The sequence below is a fragment of the Poecilia mexicana genome, unplaced genomic scaffold, assembly GCF_051168715.1.
Source record: "Poecilia mexicana isolate PSO_F unplaced genomic scaffold, ASM5116871v1 scaffold_2, whole genome shotgun sequence".
Classification (NCBI taxonomy): Eukaryota; Metazoa; Chordata; class Actinopteri; order Cyprinodontiformes; family Poeciliidae; genus Poecilia; species Poecilia mexicana.
Genome location: NW_028263371.1, coordinates 12,748,315 through 12,765,702, shown reverse-complemented (window position 1 = coordinate 12,765,702; position 17,388 = coordinate 12,748,315). Strand labels below are relative to the sequence as shown.

The following is a 17,388-nucleotide window of genomic DNA, read 5'->3' as shown; positions in this document are numbered from 1 at the left end:
CAAAGGTATTCACACCTCTTAACCTTTTCCGTATTTTTGTCTTTTTGCAATGACAAACATCAGTGTATTTCACTAAAATTTCTGAGGCAAATAAAAATGGCCTGACTGTGTCTGCAAAGTGCGATGCACATCGTGTTTCCATCACGAGGCTCAAGAAACAAACCGGACATGTCAGGGAGAAAGCTATGGAGAAGTTTAAAGGAGGGTTATCACAATATCACAAACTCTGACCTTTTTCACCAGGCACAGTTTACATCATCAAAAGAAAGATAGCAGCAAAGAAGTAGACAACAGACTTGTGGGAGGCATATTGCATGGATGTATTCCCTGAGCATGGAGAGGTTAGAACTGATTGCAGTGCTATTCTTTTAAAGAAAAATGGACAAAAATCTTAGTCTTGTGGATACATCCAAAGACCTGTGGCTTTAACTCAAGTGAAAGGTTATTCCACAAAGTATTGATTTGAATGCACTCCATACTTCTCAGATTTTTCTTAGAAAAGAATAAAAATACAAAAAAATCAGGCGCCATGTTCCTTTTACTTCATGATTATGCTCCACTTTGTGTTGCACTTTCACAGAAAACACCAACAAAAAACACTGAAGTTTATGTTGGAAAAAGATTAAGGTATATGAAAACATTTTTCAAAGTTTTAAAAGACACGGGTGAATAATAAAGTGTTTGATCTGAGTTTTATGGTTAAGCTTGATTTGAATGGTTTGATATTTTGACGGGTCAAAATGGCAAAAAAAAAAAAAAAGAAGATAACTACAAAACTATGAAGAACAGTTCAATATTCAATTACATGTAAAGAAAGGTGAAAATGAATTGAAAATAAACGAACGAAAACAAGCAAACAGAACCCAACTCTGTGTTCACCTGGATGGCAGCCGGATACGGGGAGAGAGCAGTGGAGCCCAGATTGCGTCCCAGCAGGGGGTTGAGCGGCGTGCTAAGTGAAGTGTGAGTAGCGCGCCAGTACGCCTCCAGGTATTCAGCCAGGTGTTCGCAGGCATCTTCAAGCTGGTTCTCGTCCAAAATGATGTCAAACATCTCCTGGGGTTGGGGAGGGGAGAAAAGGGGGAAGGAGAGCCAGGAAAAGTTGCTGGAGTTTGCAAATTTCGTCACTCGTGGCTGCAGAGATAAAACTAATAACAGCATTGGAGAGTGCTTAAAGTTTACTCACAGATGGACACTGGGCTAGTTTTTCTGCTGCAACAAGCTGCACGTTCAAGTGTTTGCTTTGGGACTTCCCTCGTGATTTGATCAGACGCTGCAAGACCTGTCAACACATTTAAAGGCAGAGAACTCAGTTAAATGTCTCCAAATATGGAGTACGTACAGCTATAAAAATTCATGCTTGTCATTAGAATACTGTTTTTTTTTCTTAGTAATTTTTATGCCTTTCAAAAGTATTAACACTTTTTGAACTTTTCCACGTTTTGTCACATTCCAACCAAAAACTTTGATCAGTTTGATCAAGGATTTTATGTGTTAAGCTAACGCAGAGTAACACATACGCTTGAATTGGAAACAGCATTTTCAAAATGTCCACCACTAATCAGAACTAAGCAAACCTCTACCACATGATGAAATAAGATGGTAAAATTGTACAGTAATGTTAGTGTCAGTAGGTTGTGTTAATTAATGACTTTAGTTCACACTAGAAACTCAGGTTATTCGCGTAAGATTAGCATATCAGCTGCTATGTGGATAGCAAAAGCTAGCTAGCCACGTTCACACAAAACTACAAATAAACATTTCAAAAGTGTGGCATGCATTTGAATTTAGTTGCCTTTATCTTGTTACCCCTAAATAAAACTCTATGTTACCGATTGGCTACAGATTACTCTGAACACCATCCCCATAACGAAGCATGGTGGTGGCAGCATCAGGCTGTGGAGATTTTAAAAAATTAAATAAATAAATCTGAGAACTGTTAGGTCGTAGTTTGTGTTTTGTTTTACTTTGTGTCGGTTTGTCGCGTAAAACACCAAATAATATCTGCCGGTTTTAACTTGAATATAAAAAAGTTGAAGTGCTCTTAACTCCAAGGCAGTGAACTTTTACATATTTTGCTTTCAGCCTTACCTTAGGAGATGACACCTTAACATGGACAATAATGGGAGCTAATGAGGTCTTGATAAGCTGTGCTGGGTGATTAATGGTGTCTGCATCCAACACCACCAGCTGTAGCGATCTGGCCAACTCAAAGATCCTTTCTATTTCACTCTGGACCTCAGCTGCAAGAAAACAAAGACACACAGCAGGGCGACTGTGAACAAGCAGCTGCATGAGACTGAACGCGAGACTTTAATCTGCTCACACGCACACGAGACATGCACATCATTGAGTGAGACAGTTCCTGTAGCTTTACCGAGGCTGGAGCGGGTGTTGGACCTCTCAATGATGGCCCGTTTACTGGGGTTGTTAAGTACTGACCTCTTGGCCAACGATATATCGGCGGTGACCCTAGTGATGGATATCCTGCAACGAGGCATACACATGAGTGAGCACTGGCAGCCCGGCGGCGGCCTAATGAGGGACAGTTTGTTAACGCTGGCTGCTCACCTTCCATCGAACCTGTGCTTCAGGAAGTCAAACAGCGCTTTCTGCATCATATCCGTCACCTACAGCCACGAGTCAGAGAGACGGAAGAGGAAGTAGTGAAAAGACTGAAAGCGAAAACGGCCGTGGTGTTCAGTACTGCCAGACCTTACAGGTTTCTTCTGTCCTGACATTTTTTTGTCATGCAAAAATTTTAGATTGTCGAACAAGCTTTCACGTCAGAGATAAGTTTTCAAATGAGGATTTCATTAACCCTCTAAGTACACAAAGTTATCTGACGTCGTCAAAGAGCAACCTATGAATGATACCCAGTGGGTAATGAAATAAAGACTTGAAATAAAATATTCTGCCAACCGATGAATAGAAAGAGAAACATTTTGAAAGTCCCACTGGTGGTAGTAAAACGTCCAAGGTTGCTATGTTTCTTCAGTACTAGGATGACTTGATGTAGTCATGAACTTTACTCTCTACCAGACAACTGGGAAAGAGAATGCCAGATTCAGATCACTTGTTAATCCAAAGCACACATGGAAGTCCCTCTCTAAATGGATGCACACAAATATTTTTGACTAGCCTCGCATGTATATCAAACGAGGATGATGTGACTTCACCCAAAAAGTCCGTTCATGCTTAAAAATGCCTCCAATGTGGCTGAATTAAAACTAAAGTGAGCCAAAAATTCCCTCACAATGATGTAAAACATTAATGGAGTGTTATAAGCTAACTCTTAAAAAGGGTCTGGTTGTTTTGGATACCCTTTTACGCCCCCCCCCCAAAAAAAAAACATAATTTGCTTTCTGTATTTACTCTGGTCATGTTTGTCTGATTGCAATGTATGAAATCATCTGACATATTTTAGAAGGGACAAAAATCGCAACAGACGAAACATTTCAATGCCTTCTCATAGCTCAAGAAATCGTTACACAATAATGTCTATAAAAGCTCAAAATACTCATGCTACCTACCACACATGTACTATGTTAAAATGCAGCAGAAAATGGACAGAAGGATCCTATTACTCCTTGTAGCGCGCTTCCCAGTGAACCAGATCTTTGCATTACACACTCCACTGAGCCGGAGCCTCCGATATGGAAAGCGTTTTGAAGAAACTGCAGCAAGGGCACCATACAGGTGAGTAACTGGAGCAGTAACACTGCAACTTTTAATTTAACCTTTGCTGACGGATATAAGTGCCGTTTGACGGCGTGGTTTGGATTAAAACCTCAAACTCAAGGTTAAATAATCGACAATCAAATGGAGGAAAAAGAACCACAGAGAAGCTCTACTGGTGGCAGGTTCTTCCAAATGCTAACGCTTCATTTAGAGTTTAAAAGATAGCGGTAGACAGCTAAGTAATGTAATTAAGAATGAGACGAGTCCGTTGAGTATTAAACATATTTTCATTTACATTAAAACAGCTTGGTTATTCTATTGAGACTGAGGTTTTGTAGAATGGATTGAAACAACTGGTTGAACATTACGACCCAGTTTGTCGGGTTAGAGTAGAGAGCAGTTCGGTCTCTTCAGAGTCCGCCATTTTGAACCACGCAGCCTAATCAGAACTAACCACCAATAAGATGATAAAACAGTGCTGCTAGTAGGTTGTGTTAATGACTTTAGTTCACACTAGAACCTCAGTTTATTCACTTACGATTAGCGTATTAGCTGCTACGTAGCTAGCAGAAGCTAGCTAGCTATGTTCACACTTTCACATAAAACACAGTTTTCAAGAAAAAGTAAGAACATTTTGTTTGGTTGATTAAGTGACCATACACACATTTCCTTACTTTCTTGAAATGTTTGTCGTAAAAGAAACTGTGAGATATAGAGAAAGAAAAACTAAAGGGCAACTCAGATAAATAATGAAATAAAGATACATGTTTTCGTACCAGAGAATTACCCCTAAACATAAAAAATAAGCTTTCTGGTGTGTGTGTGTGTGTGTGTGTGTGTGTGTGTGTGTGTGTGTGATATGTGAATCAAAGCACATGTCACTGTTTCTGCCTTTGCCAAATCTTTAATTTGAATAAGTCAAATAAGCTCGATTTCATTGTGTCTTGATGCTGTTTGTGATGGAGCATGGAGCACTTGCATGTGCGCTGACTGACAGTGTAGCTGCACATCTGTACTTTTATTAGATTGCTTGTGATCCTGCAGCTCTTATGTCCTCAGAGAAGAGTTTACAGCCACAGAAGGTCAACTGTATCATTTTAACAGGAGGCTGACGCACCACACAAATCTCCTTTTCACCGTCACCTACTCAACCAGCAAAAATAACAAATCCACTTTTTGTCTGCTCTACCTTTGCTTAAGGGAAACAAAACCAACAGCAACAGACGCCCGGCGTGAAAAGGATTTAGGATTTTTTAATGTTTTTTGTTTCTTTTTCGCCGTCCCACACACTTCATTTCAAAGCGCGGTTCACATTATTCTGTGTTTCTAATTTCGATCCGTGCTCCACTTTTTCAGACTGATGCGGTTTACCCAGAAGGTTGTTGCCAAGGCAACGCCGGGACGGGAGGCGAGGAGCGTGATTCCATGACAACTGACTTCAGCGCCCCCCGTCACCTTTCTGGGTTTGCATTTCCGACCGATAATAAGTGAGGAGATTTGATTTTTAATGTCGTGTTTGTGAGAGCCGACGAACAAAAAGTCATCACTGCACGCAGCGGCGTAGAGTTACACTGTTTGAGAGGAAAACTGGTTGAGAAATAAAAGTACTCCAGTTTATGATGTGAGAATTACCAATAAAAAAGAAAAGAAAGAGGTTGAGACTTGCCTCGTAGCCTTTCAGGGACGGACCTACCAGGACCACCGGCCTCATGGACGGAACCACGTCGTACGGCGGGACGTGTTCAGCCTGGAGAGGTGACAGCACACACAGCTACAGTCACATCGCGTGAGTGTCACTCAAGCTTTCCAACTCGCTCTGTGGCCCTCCAATATGTTTAGCAGCAAGTGGCTGTTTTATGTATCGCTCCACTGAAACCAAACAATTGGGAGGAATGTTGACGTTGATTTAGTTTCAGCATAAAGCCTCGTAAAAGTCAGTCAACTCAAAAACATTTTCCTTAGATATATTCATGGCTCAGTCAACCTCCAAAGCTCAAAGTTCAATTTAAAACCAAATATTAAATAACGACATTAAAAATTATTGTAAATATGTAGGAGTTATCCATCCAGTCTGACTGAATTGGAGCTACTTTGTGAAAAAGAATTTGCAAAGTCGTCAGTCTCCAGATCTGAAAACCTAGAATATAGAGCCATAATACAACCGCAGCGATCGGCGAATTATTCACTCTGGATAGATTTGCAATGTGCATTTTTCTTTTAGAATGTGTGCAAAAATGTTAAAGCAGTGTATTATTCCCCCACCACCACCTTATTTACAGATATGCATAACTATGTGTTTGTATATTGCTTAAAATCCAACTAGAACACAAGTTCACTTATAACATATTCTTGGGAAAAAAACACACAATTTCAGAGGGGAGTTTGCATGTTTCCTCTGTGCGTGTGTGTTTTTTCTCTAGACCTTGGTTTTCTCCTATAGTCCAAAAACATGCAACATATGTGCTGCCCTTAAATAAGAGTGTGTGTGTTCACGGCTATTTGGTCTGGCAACCTGACCTTCCAGTTATTAAGCATAAAGTTATGATTAAGAAGGTAACAAACACATTGTAGGCTGTTAGGTGGAATTACATAATTATTATTTTGTTTATATAACAGAAATGTTTAGGAAATCAATCACACTTACCACTTTTTGTTTTTGCTTTCCTGAAATTAAAAGTGGCAAAAGAAAATGCAATGAAGTGCACTGCAAAAATTTCTTCATTGTAGTCATATAAGAAAAAAAGGAACACAATCAAAGCAATACAGAGGCAATAAAATTCAGTTTTGAAAAGATAATGATCTTTTCTCCCCCTCAAAATCAATAGAGTACGTATGGGAGTCACCTGCTGAGTTTGGGTTTGGTTTGAACGTCCCTGACACCATTTCTCCCAGACTGGAGGAGGAATTTGCACTGGATTTGCTGCTGCAGTGATGAAAGTAAAGAGGAAAGAGCAAAGAATCTGATAAATCTGAAGTTCTGTGTTGCATCTGTTAAAAAAACAAGCAAACAATGCAATTAGGGCGCATTTAAATCATACAAAGAAATCTCAACTTAATGTACCCACGTTTAATTCTACATGGAAATTGAAATAAAAATAAAAAACAGGCAAAATGAAAGCGTTCAATCAATGTGAAACGTCATTGTAAAGACTGGTAAATAAATAATATACATAACTAAATAAAAATAAAGATTAGATTAATCACCGCATGAGTCAACAGTCCTGGCTGTTCACGGCTGAACACCGGGGGAGTTCATTAAGCGAACCGAACTCTATTTTTTGCAACAAAAGACTCACAAAAGCAAAACGGTCTGAGCTGCCAGGTCTTTAATCTGGCAGCGTCGTCTCAGCATCACTAATCATCTTGTTGGTGAAAACCCAACAGTCCCATCTGATGGAAAATTTTGCGATGGCTGCAGTCCAGGAACACCTCGGCGAGGCTGGACCACACGGCGCAGCCTGGCGGCTGTCCAGCCGACTTCTTCCTTATGTGTTTGTTTCACTGCCAGCCTGGGCTGCTCGTCCCCGAAGTGTTTCTCTCCTAAACACAAACCCACAACACCCTGCCCTTCCTTCAGACTCTCCGTACCCCTGGTAGCGCAGCATACTACTGTGAAAATTATTCAAGTGTGGGAGAAAAATGGACGTATGTTTTCCATATTTCCAAGTTAGCCACTTGAATTTCAGGATGACGGCCATATTCTTCAAGATGGCTGCCGTTTTTGAGCCCTTGAAACCGATTATTGATATGTCACCCATTTCCCATTTTGGTTGTCCTAATGGTTAGCATTAGCTTCAGCTAACATTTTTTATTACGTGCTTAGCAGTTTAGTGTCAGCTGAGCTAAGATTTTAGTTTAGTGAACCTAACTTTTTGGTTAGCAATAACTAGCTATTGGTGATTTTAGTTTATTGCAACCATGGTGGCCATTTTGAAAAACGTAAACCAGAAAATATGACTTCTATCATTCAAAACATGTAAGCTAGTTTGTCTAATTTGTCTAATTGGTGATTTAGTCCTAAAGTTAATTTTAATATAATAACCGTCTTGAAAAGTCAAATGATTATCAGTAAATATGATTTTTATGCGTCCAGTTTGACACCAGGTGTATTCATCTGTGATAAATAGTGGCAAAATAAACTTTCTTTAATGAACATGGCAGACATCTTGAAATTTGGAGTAGCTAATCATTATTTTTTTCAAAACAGCAAGCTCTAGGAAACATCTGTGCCAAAATTGTTTTTTTTTTTGCTGAAATGCTCAATCATCTGCTGCAGTAATTGCTACCTGTCGACCTTTAGGTCATCTGCTGCCACTCCTGACGTCTCCACCCGTCCGATGCTCACCTGTGGAAGCGTCCTCGCTTCTGCTCCTGCTGCAGCCGGATGTTTTCCAGCTTCAGCGGGCTGGGAATGAAGCCGATGTCGCAGCCTTCTTTCACCAGGCGGCCAATCCACCAGTCGTTGTTGTACTTCTGCGAAACAAAAGGGGGGAAATAAGCTGGAAAAAACACAAAACTTTCAAGATTATGTTTCAGTTTTCGTTCAGAGAAAGAGAAAGAGGTATACACCTTTATTTACATTAAATAAAGAGAGGAAAAGTGAACAAAACTTAATTTTTTAAATGAAAATACAATATTTGGGTCCATTTGGGTCCAGCTGATAGCTGCATCATTGTCAAATTGCCTCTAGATGATTGAAACTTTCTAGCTTTCTCAGTGTTTAAAGCCTTTTGTTGTTGTTTTATGATCTGACCCTGTTTTAAACACCGCCACAGCCTTATCCATGAGCTTTCTGTGCGTTTCTATGTCCTCCTAATGCTGTTTGTTTCTATTATTCTCCTCACATTTGACAATTGTGAATTTTTTTTGTTAGCATATTACATGACATCCAGATAAAATGTAGTTCACTGGATATGAACACTCCTGCAAGACAGTGAAATTTGCATTTCAGTCCCATATTTTTTAGAATTGGGCGTACTACGGTGTTTTTGTGCAAGGAGGAAAAAACGCAGGTGTTCAAATATCCATATCCTTATTTTATGAACATAGCAGCTTTAATAAAAGCCTTGCACAAAACTCATAACCAAACAATTATAAAAGTACTGCTTGGTTGAAAATGTTACAGTATGGAACAAGTTCGGCGGTCCGCAGGTGAAGTGATAAACTGCGCGTATCGTGAACCTCTTTGATGTGGAGGAAGTCCTTGGCGTCAAACGTGACGGCGGTGCCGGGGACAGGAACGTCCTCCTCCAGCGCTCCGCAGTAGCTCACATTGGTCCTCACGGCAAATGCCACTGCTTTACTCTGTAAAAGGCAATAAAAGTTAATTATCGTCAAATTTGGCTCTCATTCCAAGGCCAGAAAGCTTGTTTAACACAGAAATAAATCACAGTTTGTAATAACTGCTGTTGTTTAGACTTCTTTGGGTGAGTGTGACTGAAACTGATTTTGCAGGAACACAATGACTTTTTAAAATCATTTAATTAAAACAGGACTGAATCCTGAAGTCACTGAATTCATCCAAAACATTTTAAATTTGAATTTCATACAAACTAAAGGCATAGAGGGGACACGTTCTCCATCTCTTCTTCTAAAACTGTAAAAGTCTGAACATTTGTAAGGTTCTACCAGACCTGCCGCCTCGGCCTGCAGGAGTTTCATATAAAACTTGATTGCCTTGTGAAAAATCCCCATTGAAACTAACCTTTGCCCTCTCGAGCTGAACGGTGGCCTGCTGCTCCCTCTCCTGTCGGCCGCCCTCCTTCTCCTCCTCCAGGGACACGTCTGAGTCAGACGGTCGGCTTGTGTAGGAATCAGCTGAGCCCTGCAGAGCAAGCAGGGAAAGAAAGTAACACCCACCTGTAACTAGACGCAGTCAGAGGTAAATAATAAATAATAATAATAGTGTACGAGCACTATAAAAGTGATGCAGATTGACCTAGAGAAGGTAAGTATTGTGCAGCTGTGACAAAAGCGTTCGCCTGCAAACAGACGCATGACCCGACAAGAACCTGTTAATGAAATGAGCGCAGAGACAGAGCAATGAGTGGGAGTGTTAATGTGTTTGTCGTTTTTCATGGCTGGTTTGTGTTATTTCTCCTGTGGGATCAGAAGAAGACGGATGATAAATCGTCTGAACTGAAAGATTCAGACACTTTTATTTTTCTGAACATAAAATCACATCCGCCAAGGGAATTGTTTTTTTTTTGGGTTCTTTGTGGGTATAAATAGTTTTTTAAAGTTACTTCTGTGTGAAATCCAATTACACAGAGACGATCACTGAACAGACATTTTCAAATTCAAATTTCTTAAAAGGGTGGATTTCTGAAGTCTAGAATTACCAAAACTATTTCTGTTTGATAAACACCAGAATAGGTGGCTGTTTTGTCAGACTGTGACTCCCATACACACATTTACTTGTTGTTCCAACCCATGTTTGCCTGTCTACGCCCCGTCGATCAGCCTGACCTCCAACTAAACCACATGAATCTGTTCCTGTCGGCTTTGTACCTCTGTTTTGTGGTCGTTCTGAAAAGGGACTTATGCCCCACAAGTATTTCTACACCTCAAACTGTCCCCATCATAAACTTTACTGTATTTTATCAGGATCGTATATGACTGACTGTCACAAAGTAACCTGCAGTTATGAAGTGGAAGAAAAAGGAAACATAGTTTTCAACATTTTTTATGAACAAAAAGCTAAAATCTCATCCTTTTCTTTACAAAAGACTTCAAGCTCAGGTGGAGTCTGTGAAAATGAACTCTGACCTGCTCAGAGGCACAATTTCTGTTTTCTATCAGCTTAAAAAAAAGAAAAAATATCTTTTAATAAATACCACAGTAGTAGTACAGCATTAACAGAATTGCTTGAAAAAAAACCATAGGTGAATAAAATTGTCAAAACATTCAAGGTTTTTAATCATTCACCAAAGGCATTTTGTCATGATTTGTGGGTTGGTGAGGTGAGGGAAGACGCAGGCAGACCCAGGATGAAGGCGATGAAGATTGTTGATGAAATAACCTAAAAGAACAGAATACAAACAGGTTGCACAGGGAGCAACGGGGAAGACAGAGATGTACAGGATCCGACAAAGACAACAGGTGGGACTAAATACACTAGGAGGGTAATCAAAGAAACGAGACACAGCTGGGAACAATCAACAGGGAAGACAGAGACTCAGGCTAATAAACACAGAAAACAGATCACAACACTTTTTCTCAGCAAGAGGCAGTAAAAGTAAGGCAGGTATGCTAAAACCACCAAAGATTGTCAAATGACGATATTAAACAAATATAAAATAAATAAATAAAAATAGCAGAATGTTGGATTTTACATCTGGACAAATCTGAGCACAGAGGAAACCTCTCCTCCAGCAGAAACAAGCTTCTTACCAGATAATGTTTAACATCAGGTGGATAATCATGCTCCTCAGAATAGCCTGGTTTTTCTTCCTAACTAGTTAATAACCTATCAGATTTTCTGAACTACCACCATTATATCTAAGAGTCTGACTACAGAACAATGAGGCGGGGATGTGTGCCTCTATTTATAGCATTTATAGCCTTTACTTACAGCAAATGTTTACAGTCAGAGCCTTATCCAGGTAAAAAGTGCTCTGAAATTCTACTATAAAGCTAATTCGTACTTTGTACAGCATCCTCTCGGCTTGAGTTGTTGAAGTTTAGCAGGGGCGCACAAAGCCCAAGTGCCAGATTAATACGAGCACCGTAGACATTTTCTGGATCCTTTTTTCCCATTTTTCCAGCTCTTTACTCACATGTGTGAACAGTGTCTCTGCAATGCCTGCTGTTTGAGTTTAGAAATGAAACAAATTCAGTTTTGAGGACGCCTCTGTGACGAAAACCCCAAGTTAGTAAAATGACCACTCATTACAGACTCGAATACACATTTTTTCCTATAGCTGTTACGTGCTGACCTATATTTTTTTTTTTTGCTTGATTTATTCACACAGCAAAAAGAAGAAAAAGAACAAAAAAAGTAGATGTTTACCCCATGAGATAAGAGAAATAAGAGTTTCCCACAGAGCAAACTGGATAAAAACACAGCCTTGTAGTGAACATCAAGCAAAATACACCTATACAGACAGGAAAAAGAGGAATCAGTCAGAGAAAACATGAATCCAGAGGGACGTTTTTCACTGATCCGGTTGTCTTATCTGTTTCTAAGATTGGCTGGGTTGCTGCTGCTGCTGCTTTGTGACAGAAAATCTGTACTTCACACTACAGCTGAATAATTACCGGATTAGCATAAACACTGAGCAGTTTCTTCACAGCCAGAAGAACAACTAGATCCTGTTCTAAGCTACAGAAAGTCTCTTGGATCCAAATTTGTACTCCTGACACACGGGCATGGGAGGAGGAGGTGTTCTGCTGGGTCACTAACCCTTAACATCAACATACACTCACCTGCCTGGTTATAAGGCTCATTCAGACAGAAAATGTACTTAACATGCACATGTGAATAGGCCTGTCACGATAAACAATAAGTCAATTAATCGCATGATAAATTAAAAGAAACTCAATTATTTTCTTTTGTTTTGTTTCTCTCTCTCTCTCTCTCTCTCTCTCTCTCTCTCTCTCTCGTTTTACCATAAATGAATGACACAGGTATTCAGTCTGAATTGGTCTCAACTATCTCGTTTTCTTTTTTTTTTTAAGACAGTTTTGCCTACAGAGACTCCATAATTCATTTGATTTATTGTTTCTGTTGCTCTCATTATTTATCTTGGATATTCCAAACGTCTTCCGGTTCCAGCGTTTAAATGCTCATTGGAATTTAAAGATATTGATATTTGAGAATGTGTTCTTGCATTTTTATGCCATTATTACCATTACATGACTTGAAAACGGTCTCAAGACAACAACATTATCGTTTATCGCAATAAGTTCTGGGACAAATTATCGTCCAGCAAAACTTGTTATCGTGACACATGAATGGTAAACGACCTGTAGTTTTATAGCGCTTTATTGCTTGCTGATGGCAGGAAGCCAGAGAATCGTAGCCACAGCTGCCGTGAGGCACAAGGACACAATGACGGAGCTGAATGGAGCAGGACTTGAACCGTCAACCCACTGGTTACTAGGCTAACTCCAGCCACCTTCACCTCAACAGCTTGAAAGAGGAGCAGTGTTGTGACGACTGAAAGAGTGTCACAAAGAGCAGGAGTTTCTTAGACATAGAGACTCTGAAGATCTCAAATGCCTTGAAAGTCATCTTTGATGTATGCAGCATTTTTATAACGACTGAATGTAACACGGCTACTTGGTTGTGCTATAAAATGGCACCGTGTGGCTGGAAAATACATAATGGTGTCCCTTTAATACGTCTATCAGGCGTAACCCGGACTGTCAGTGTTCACAAATTTTGGAAATTTTGATACAGAACAGACAGGAGCAGAGAAGACTGACGAGTTGAAAGGCTGCTACACCAGTATGGCTGTCTGAAGAAGATGGAGGACCTGTGGGAGCTTTAAAACCCCGTATAAGGACACGATGAGGTAAAACGAAAGCATCGAGGAGGCAAGACAACAGGTGAAGGGAGGGATGCCATCCTCTGAGGCACCTGAGAACTGAGAAGCCCAGGTGAGTCCAGCTAAGCTGAGAGGTGAAATTGTTTCTAAAATGAAAACATCGTTAGTAAGAAGAAGTTCTAAAGTATCTTCTGTAAATCTATAAATAGGCGCAGACGCACGCACGGTGCCTATCAAGAAGTCAGGATGCACCACAGCAGAAGTGACCCTTGAGATGCTTGACCCTCAGATATCGGTTGTCTTTCATGTGGGGCTGTCCAGATTCTGGGAAGCCTCCACTGGGCAGGCTGGTCACTGTGGGAGCGGGGACAATTGTACAGAGATGAAAGGACCGAGATGAGTGCAAAAAATAGGGAGTGGTCAGAGCAACAGCCACAAACAAGCATATTATAGTCAGCAAAAGCCCAAGACATCAGTATGTGCTCCCTGCCACCCAACCGGAGCGACTTAAGTATGGTAGACAAGAGGGCAGTCGCGATAGACGCAGTAGGGATGTCAGGAAAGAACGCAGAGAGCTCAGAAGAGCAAAGGGCTCAAATAGGAAATAAAGAGGTTGTCGAAATTCAAAGCCTGTGTGGTGCAAGCAGTCAGTGAAGCACTTGGTGCTTCGTTTAATTATGTCAAGCTATAGGCTGCTGTAATGTTTCTGTTTCTTAAAATCTAAATCTCAGTCATACTCCATAACCTGGCTTAGATACGGTCCTAAACACTGACTTATCAGCGTCACAAAGTCTTTAGGAAATGTGATCTTCACCGATGAGAGTGCATCTCTTTCTTCCCAAGTGTCCGATGCTGGAGCCATTAGACAGTGAAAATTATGCCATGTTCCAGTCACATGCCTGAATGTGGAGTTTGTGACGCTTGATGCAGTCACACAAGCAGGCAGCGTGTGTGTGTGTGTGTGTGTGTGTGCGTGTGCGTGTGTGTGTGTGTGTGTGTTTGCGTTTGTTTGTAATACCTTGTGGGGACGATTTTCCTGACATATGCTACGTTGTGGGGACCAGTCGCTCCTCGTGGGGACCTGAGCCTGGTCCCCACGAGGGGAAACCCTGTTTTTGGGTCAGGGGTCAGAGTTAGGGCTAAGGTATGAATTGAGTTTTGGTTAGGGGTTAGGGTTAGGTATGTGATGGTTAGGGTTAGGAAAAGGGTAAAGGTAAGGTTTAGGCTGTAGAAATGAGTAGAAATGAATGGAAGTCAATGGAAAGTCCCCACAAAGATAGCAAAACAAACGTGTGTGTGTGTGTGTGTGCGTGTGTGTGTGTGTGTGTGTGTGTGTGTGTGTGTGTGTGTGTGTGTGTGTGTGACTGATGGTGAAGACAGTTGGGAACAGATGGCTGTTTCCAAATTGCTTAAACATTGCTGAGATACATACCATTCAGCTGGTTAAAGAGCAGCAACAAAGCTGTTTGTCAGTTTTCTGTTTTTTGACTAAAAGGGTAAACTCATTTTCTCTAAAGTCATGGTAGTTTGAAAGATTAAAACAAACACAGCAAAAATTCATGAGGCTAGGTTTTCTGGTTCTCCTTCTAGCCCATCAGACCAGGTGGATTCTGGTTTCCGTATGGTGGATGTTCAGCATCCTGCCTCCTAAGCCAAATGGTTTGAAAAAGTGCAGTGCAGCAAAAAAGCTCACCTAACAGATGATAGCACCATCTGCTGCCTGTGTGCATGCAGCCACATACCCAGCTCATCATAAAACATGAATAAAAGCACATATCTATAGTTGAAAGCAGAAATACACAACACACAAGATTTAATGTTTTGATTTTTACGTAAAAAAACAAAAGAAAATTAAAGGAAAAGGACACCAGTCTTGAACAGTTTGACACCGCTGTAAACCTTTACAAACATGACTCAGGTTAGCGAATTACTGAACAAAAAAACTATGAGCAGTGATCTCCACAAATCTGTTTTTTCAGAAAGAGCGGAGAAAAAACAGAAAACCCTTAAGACGTTTGGTACAAACCATAGAGAAAAGTAGTCGTTACATTTTGGATCTGACTGAACAATGTGTCACTGAATGACTGTACTGGTTGTATTTATCGTGTGTTTTGGTATAACTACAAACGATTTTGACCATATTTGTTGGTGACATTTGCTGCAAATAGGCGCTCTCTCAATAAAACGAATTGAAACTGAGTTGAGGTAAATACGTGGATACTGTTGAAGAAATGCTGTTAAAAGCTCCATAACATGTGAGGATAGGATGGAAGTTCACATTCCTGCTGAATGTGCCAAAAGTACAATCAAATTATTAAGACCAAGGCCCATTTATGTGTTTGAATGGCTTAGTCAAAGCATGGACCTCTAAAATAACTGCGAAACATTGCTAAGACTAGAAAGCTGATGCTCACATCCACTCTCCATCCATTCTAACCTAGTTTGAGCTGTTTTTGGAAAGAAAAGTGAGGAAAATCTTCCATCACCCTGTAGCTCCTTTGTTTGTCTATAACATCAAGTTCTGACGAAATACTCTGGAGTTTGTGCTTGTAAGCTGACAAAAGAGGGAAAAGTTGCCTTTCTGAGACAAAAAGAAAAATGTGTAAAAGAAAAATCTGTTATAATCTTCAGCAAAAATCTCCAGTACACACAGATCTTGTACAGCCTGACCATTTATTTTGGGTCATTCGTGAAAATGACATATTGCGTCTCAGTGTTGGAATGTGCAGCTTAATTTTCTGTCCACGGAAACATATAAACAAAAACAACAAATGTTTATCACATCAGAAATAATGCATGGTGCATTGCTTCAAATTCTGCCCTGCTTATCAGTCCCAACCATATTAAAGTCGTCGTCTTTCTGAGCAGAACGGATGTTTGGCGTGAAAGAAAAATAGACGTTTTGTTTGCACGATAAAGTTAACCCTTTCTAAGCCGTAGCCTCAGTGGCAAATGTCCTGAGTTTGTGTTTGTGACAGTGTTCTTCTGTTTGCAGACAAATAAAGTGGATAACTTTAGACCCCTCCTCACCTCTTTTTCCAACAAGTGCCCCTTTTTGAATGCGGAAGCCTTGTTCAAAGCCGGATACGTGGCTTTGTGAGAATATGACGACTCCGGCAGAACAATAACTCGATGAAAAATGAACGCCACAGTGGACGTGTGCAGCAGTAAGTCTTTAAAACCAGCAGGTTCGGGCTGGAAGGACAGGGAGAATTAATGCCTTGGTTCGGGGCTTCTTGGCATCCCCGCTAATGATCCATTCAGAGCCAGGGGAGTCTTTTCTTGATACAAATAACTGTTATTTACAGCCTCATTACAAATGAAATCTATAGACCGGAGGACTGGAGAGAAAAAGGAAGAAATAACCCTCCCCCCCCCTCGCTCCCCACCCTCCCAACGCTACAGGCAACTACAGACAATCGCCAGCTTTATTTTTAGACAACAACTACTTCATTGCAGCGCCTATAAAAAGTGTTCACCCACTGGCTGTTTTACCATTTTCATTGTTTCTACGACTTAATCACCATCAATTAAACATTGTTTTTTTTTTCTTTTATAAAAAAATACACAAAAAAACCCTGTAATGTCAAAGTGAATACTGATTCTTTTTTTTTTTCTTACAACAAAATGACAATTAAAAAAAAAAAAGTAGCACCAAATAAATTATTCCATAAATATTCACCGTCTTTAAAGCTACTGACCTAATTTAACAGAGGTCCAGACAAACGGTGCTTGCTCACAATGAGTGGTATGGAGACCTGAGTGCAGTGAGTTTGTCTCAAGTGACTGAAGCATAAAGACACCTCTGTCTTAAAGTCCATTCATTGGTTCACCTGGAGGGTTTTTTTTGTAATTTTTTTTTCTGTTAAAAAAAGCCAACATTTGTTGATCATAATTGATTTTCAAAAGCAATAAGAGGGTAAAACATCAAAGGGGCTGAATACCTTTTTATAAACAGTATACTGGTACTTGTCAAGATTTTTTTTAACTTTTGCTTTAACACATACAAAAGGCTTTTAGCTCTCCGGGGTTGCTTGCTCGTGGTCGAACTTCACAGCTCCTTCCTGCCTTGCGCCGTGATAAACTCCTGGCACCGTTTACCCATGAATCAGTGCGATGATGTCAGTCCGAGCGCATGTCACTTTGGAGCATTTCCAACGTAACTATCGTCGACTTCAAGAAAGTCAAGTGGGCGGTCTTGAGTCTGTCGGCCGAC

The 17,388-nt window shown here is 40.4% G+C and overlaps 1 protein-coding gene across 1 annotated transcript in view; it reads right to left on the bottom strand.

Moving 5' to 3' along the window:
• Window positions 1–17,388, bottom strand: part of cacnb4a (calcium voltage-gated channel auxiliary subunit beta 4a) — a 35,761-nt gene that overhangs the window by 3,916 nt on the left and 14,457 nt on the right. The window contains exons 5-15 of the mRNA XM_088003851.1: window positions 9,386–9,505; window positions 8,863–8,985; window positions 8,027–8,154; window positions 6,525–6,601; window positions 6,326–6,345; window positions 5,348–5,428; window positions 2,572–2,630; window positions 2,378–2,487; window positions 2,092–2,243; window positions 1,187–1,282; window positions 880–1,056 (exon numbers count right to left, since the gene is read on the bottom strand). Of these exons, the coding sequence (XP_087859977.1) occupies window positions 880–1,056; window positions 1,187–1,282; window positions 2,092–2,243; window positions 2,378–2,487; window positions 2,572–2,630; window positions 5,348–5,428; window positions 6,326–6,345; window positions 6,525–6,601; window positions 8,027–8,154; window positions 8,863–8,985; window positions 9,386–9,505 (1,143 nt within the window). The remainder of the gene's footprint in view (window positions 1–879; window positions 1,057–1,186; window positions 1,283–2,091; window positions 2,244–2,377; window positions 2,488–2,571; window positions 2,631–5,347; window positions 5,429–6,325; window positions 6,346–6,524; window positions 6,602–8,026; window positions 8,155–8,862; window positions 8,986–9,385; window positions 9,506–17,388) is intronic.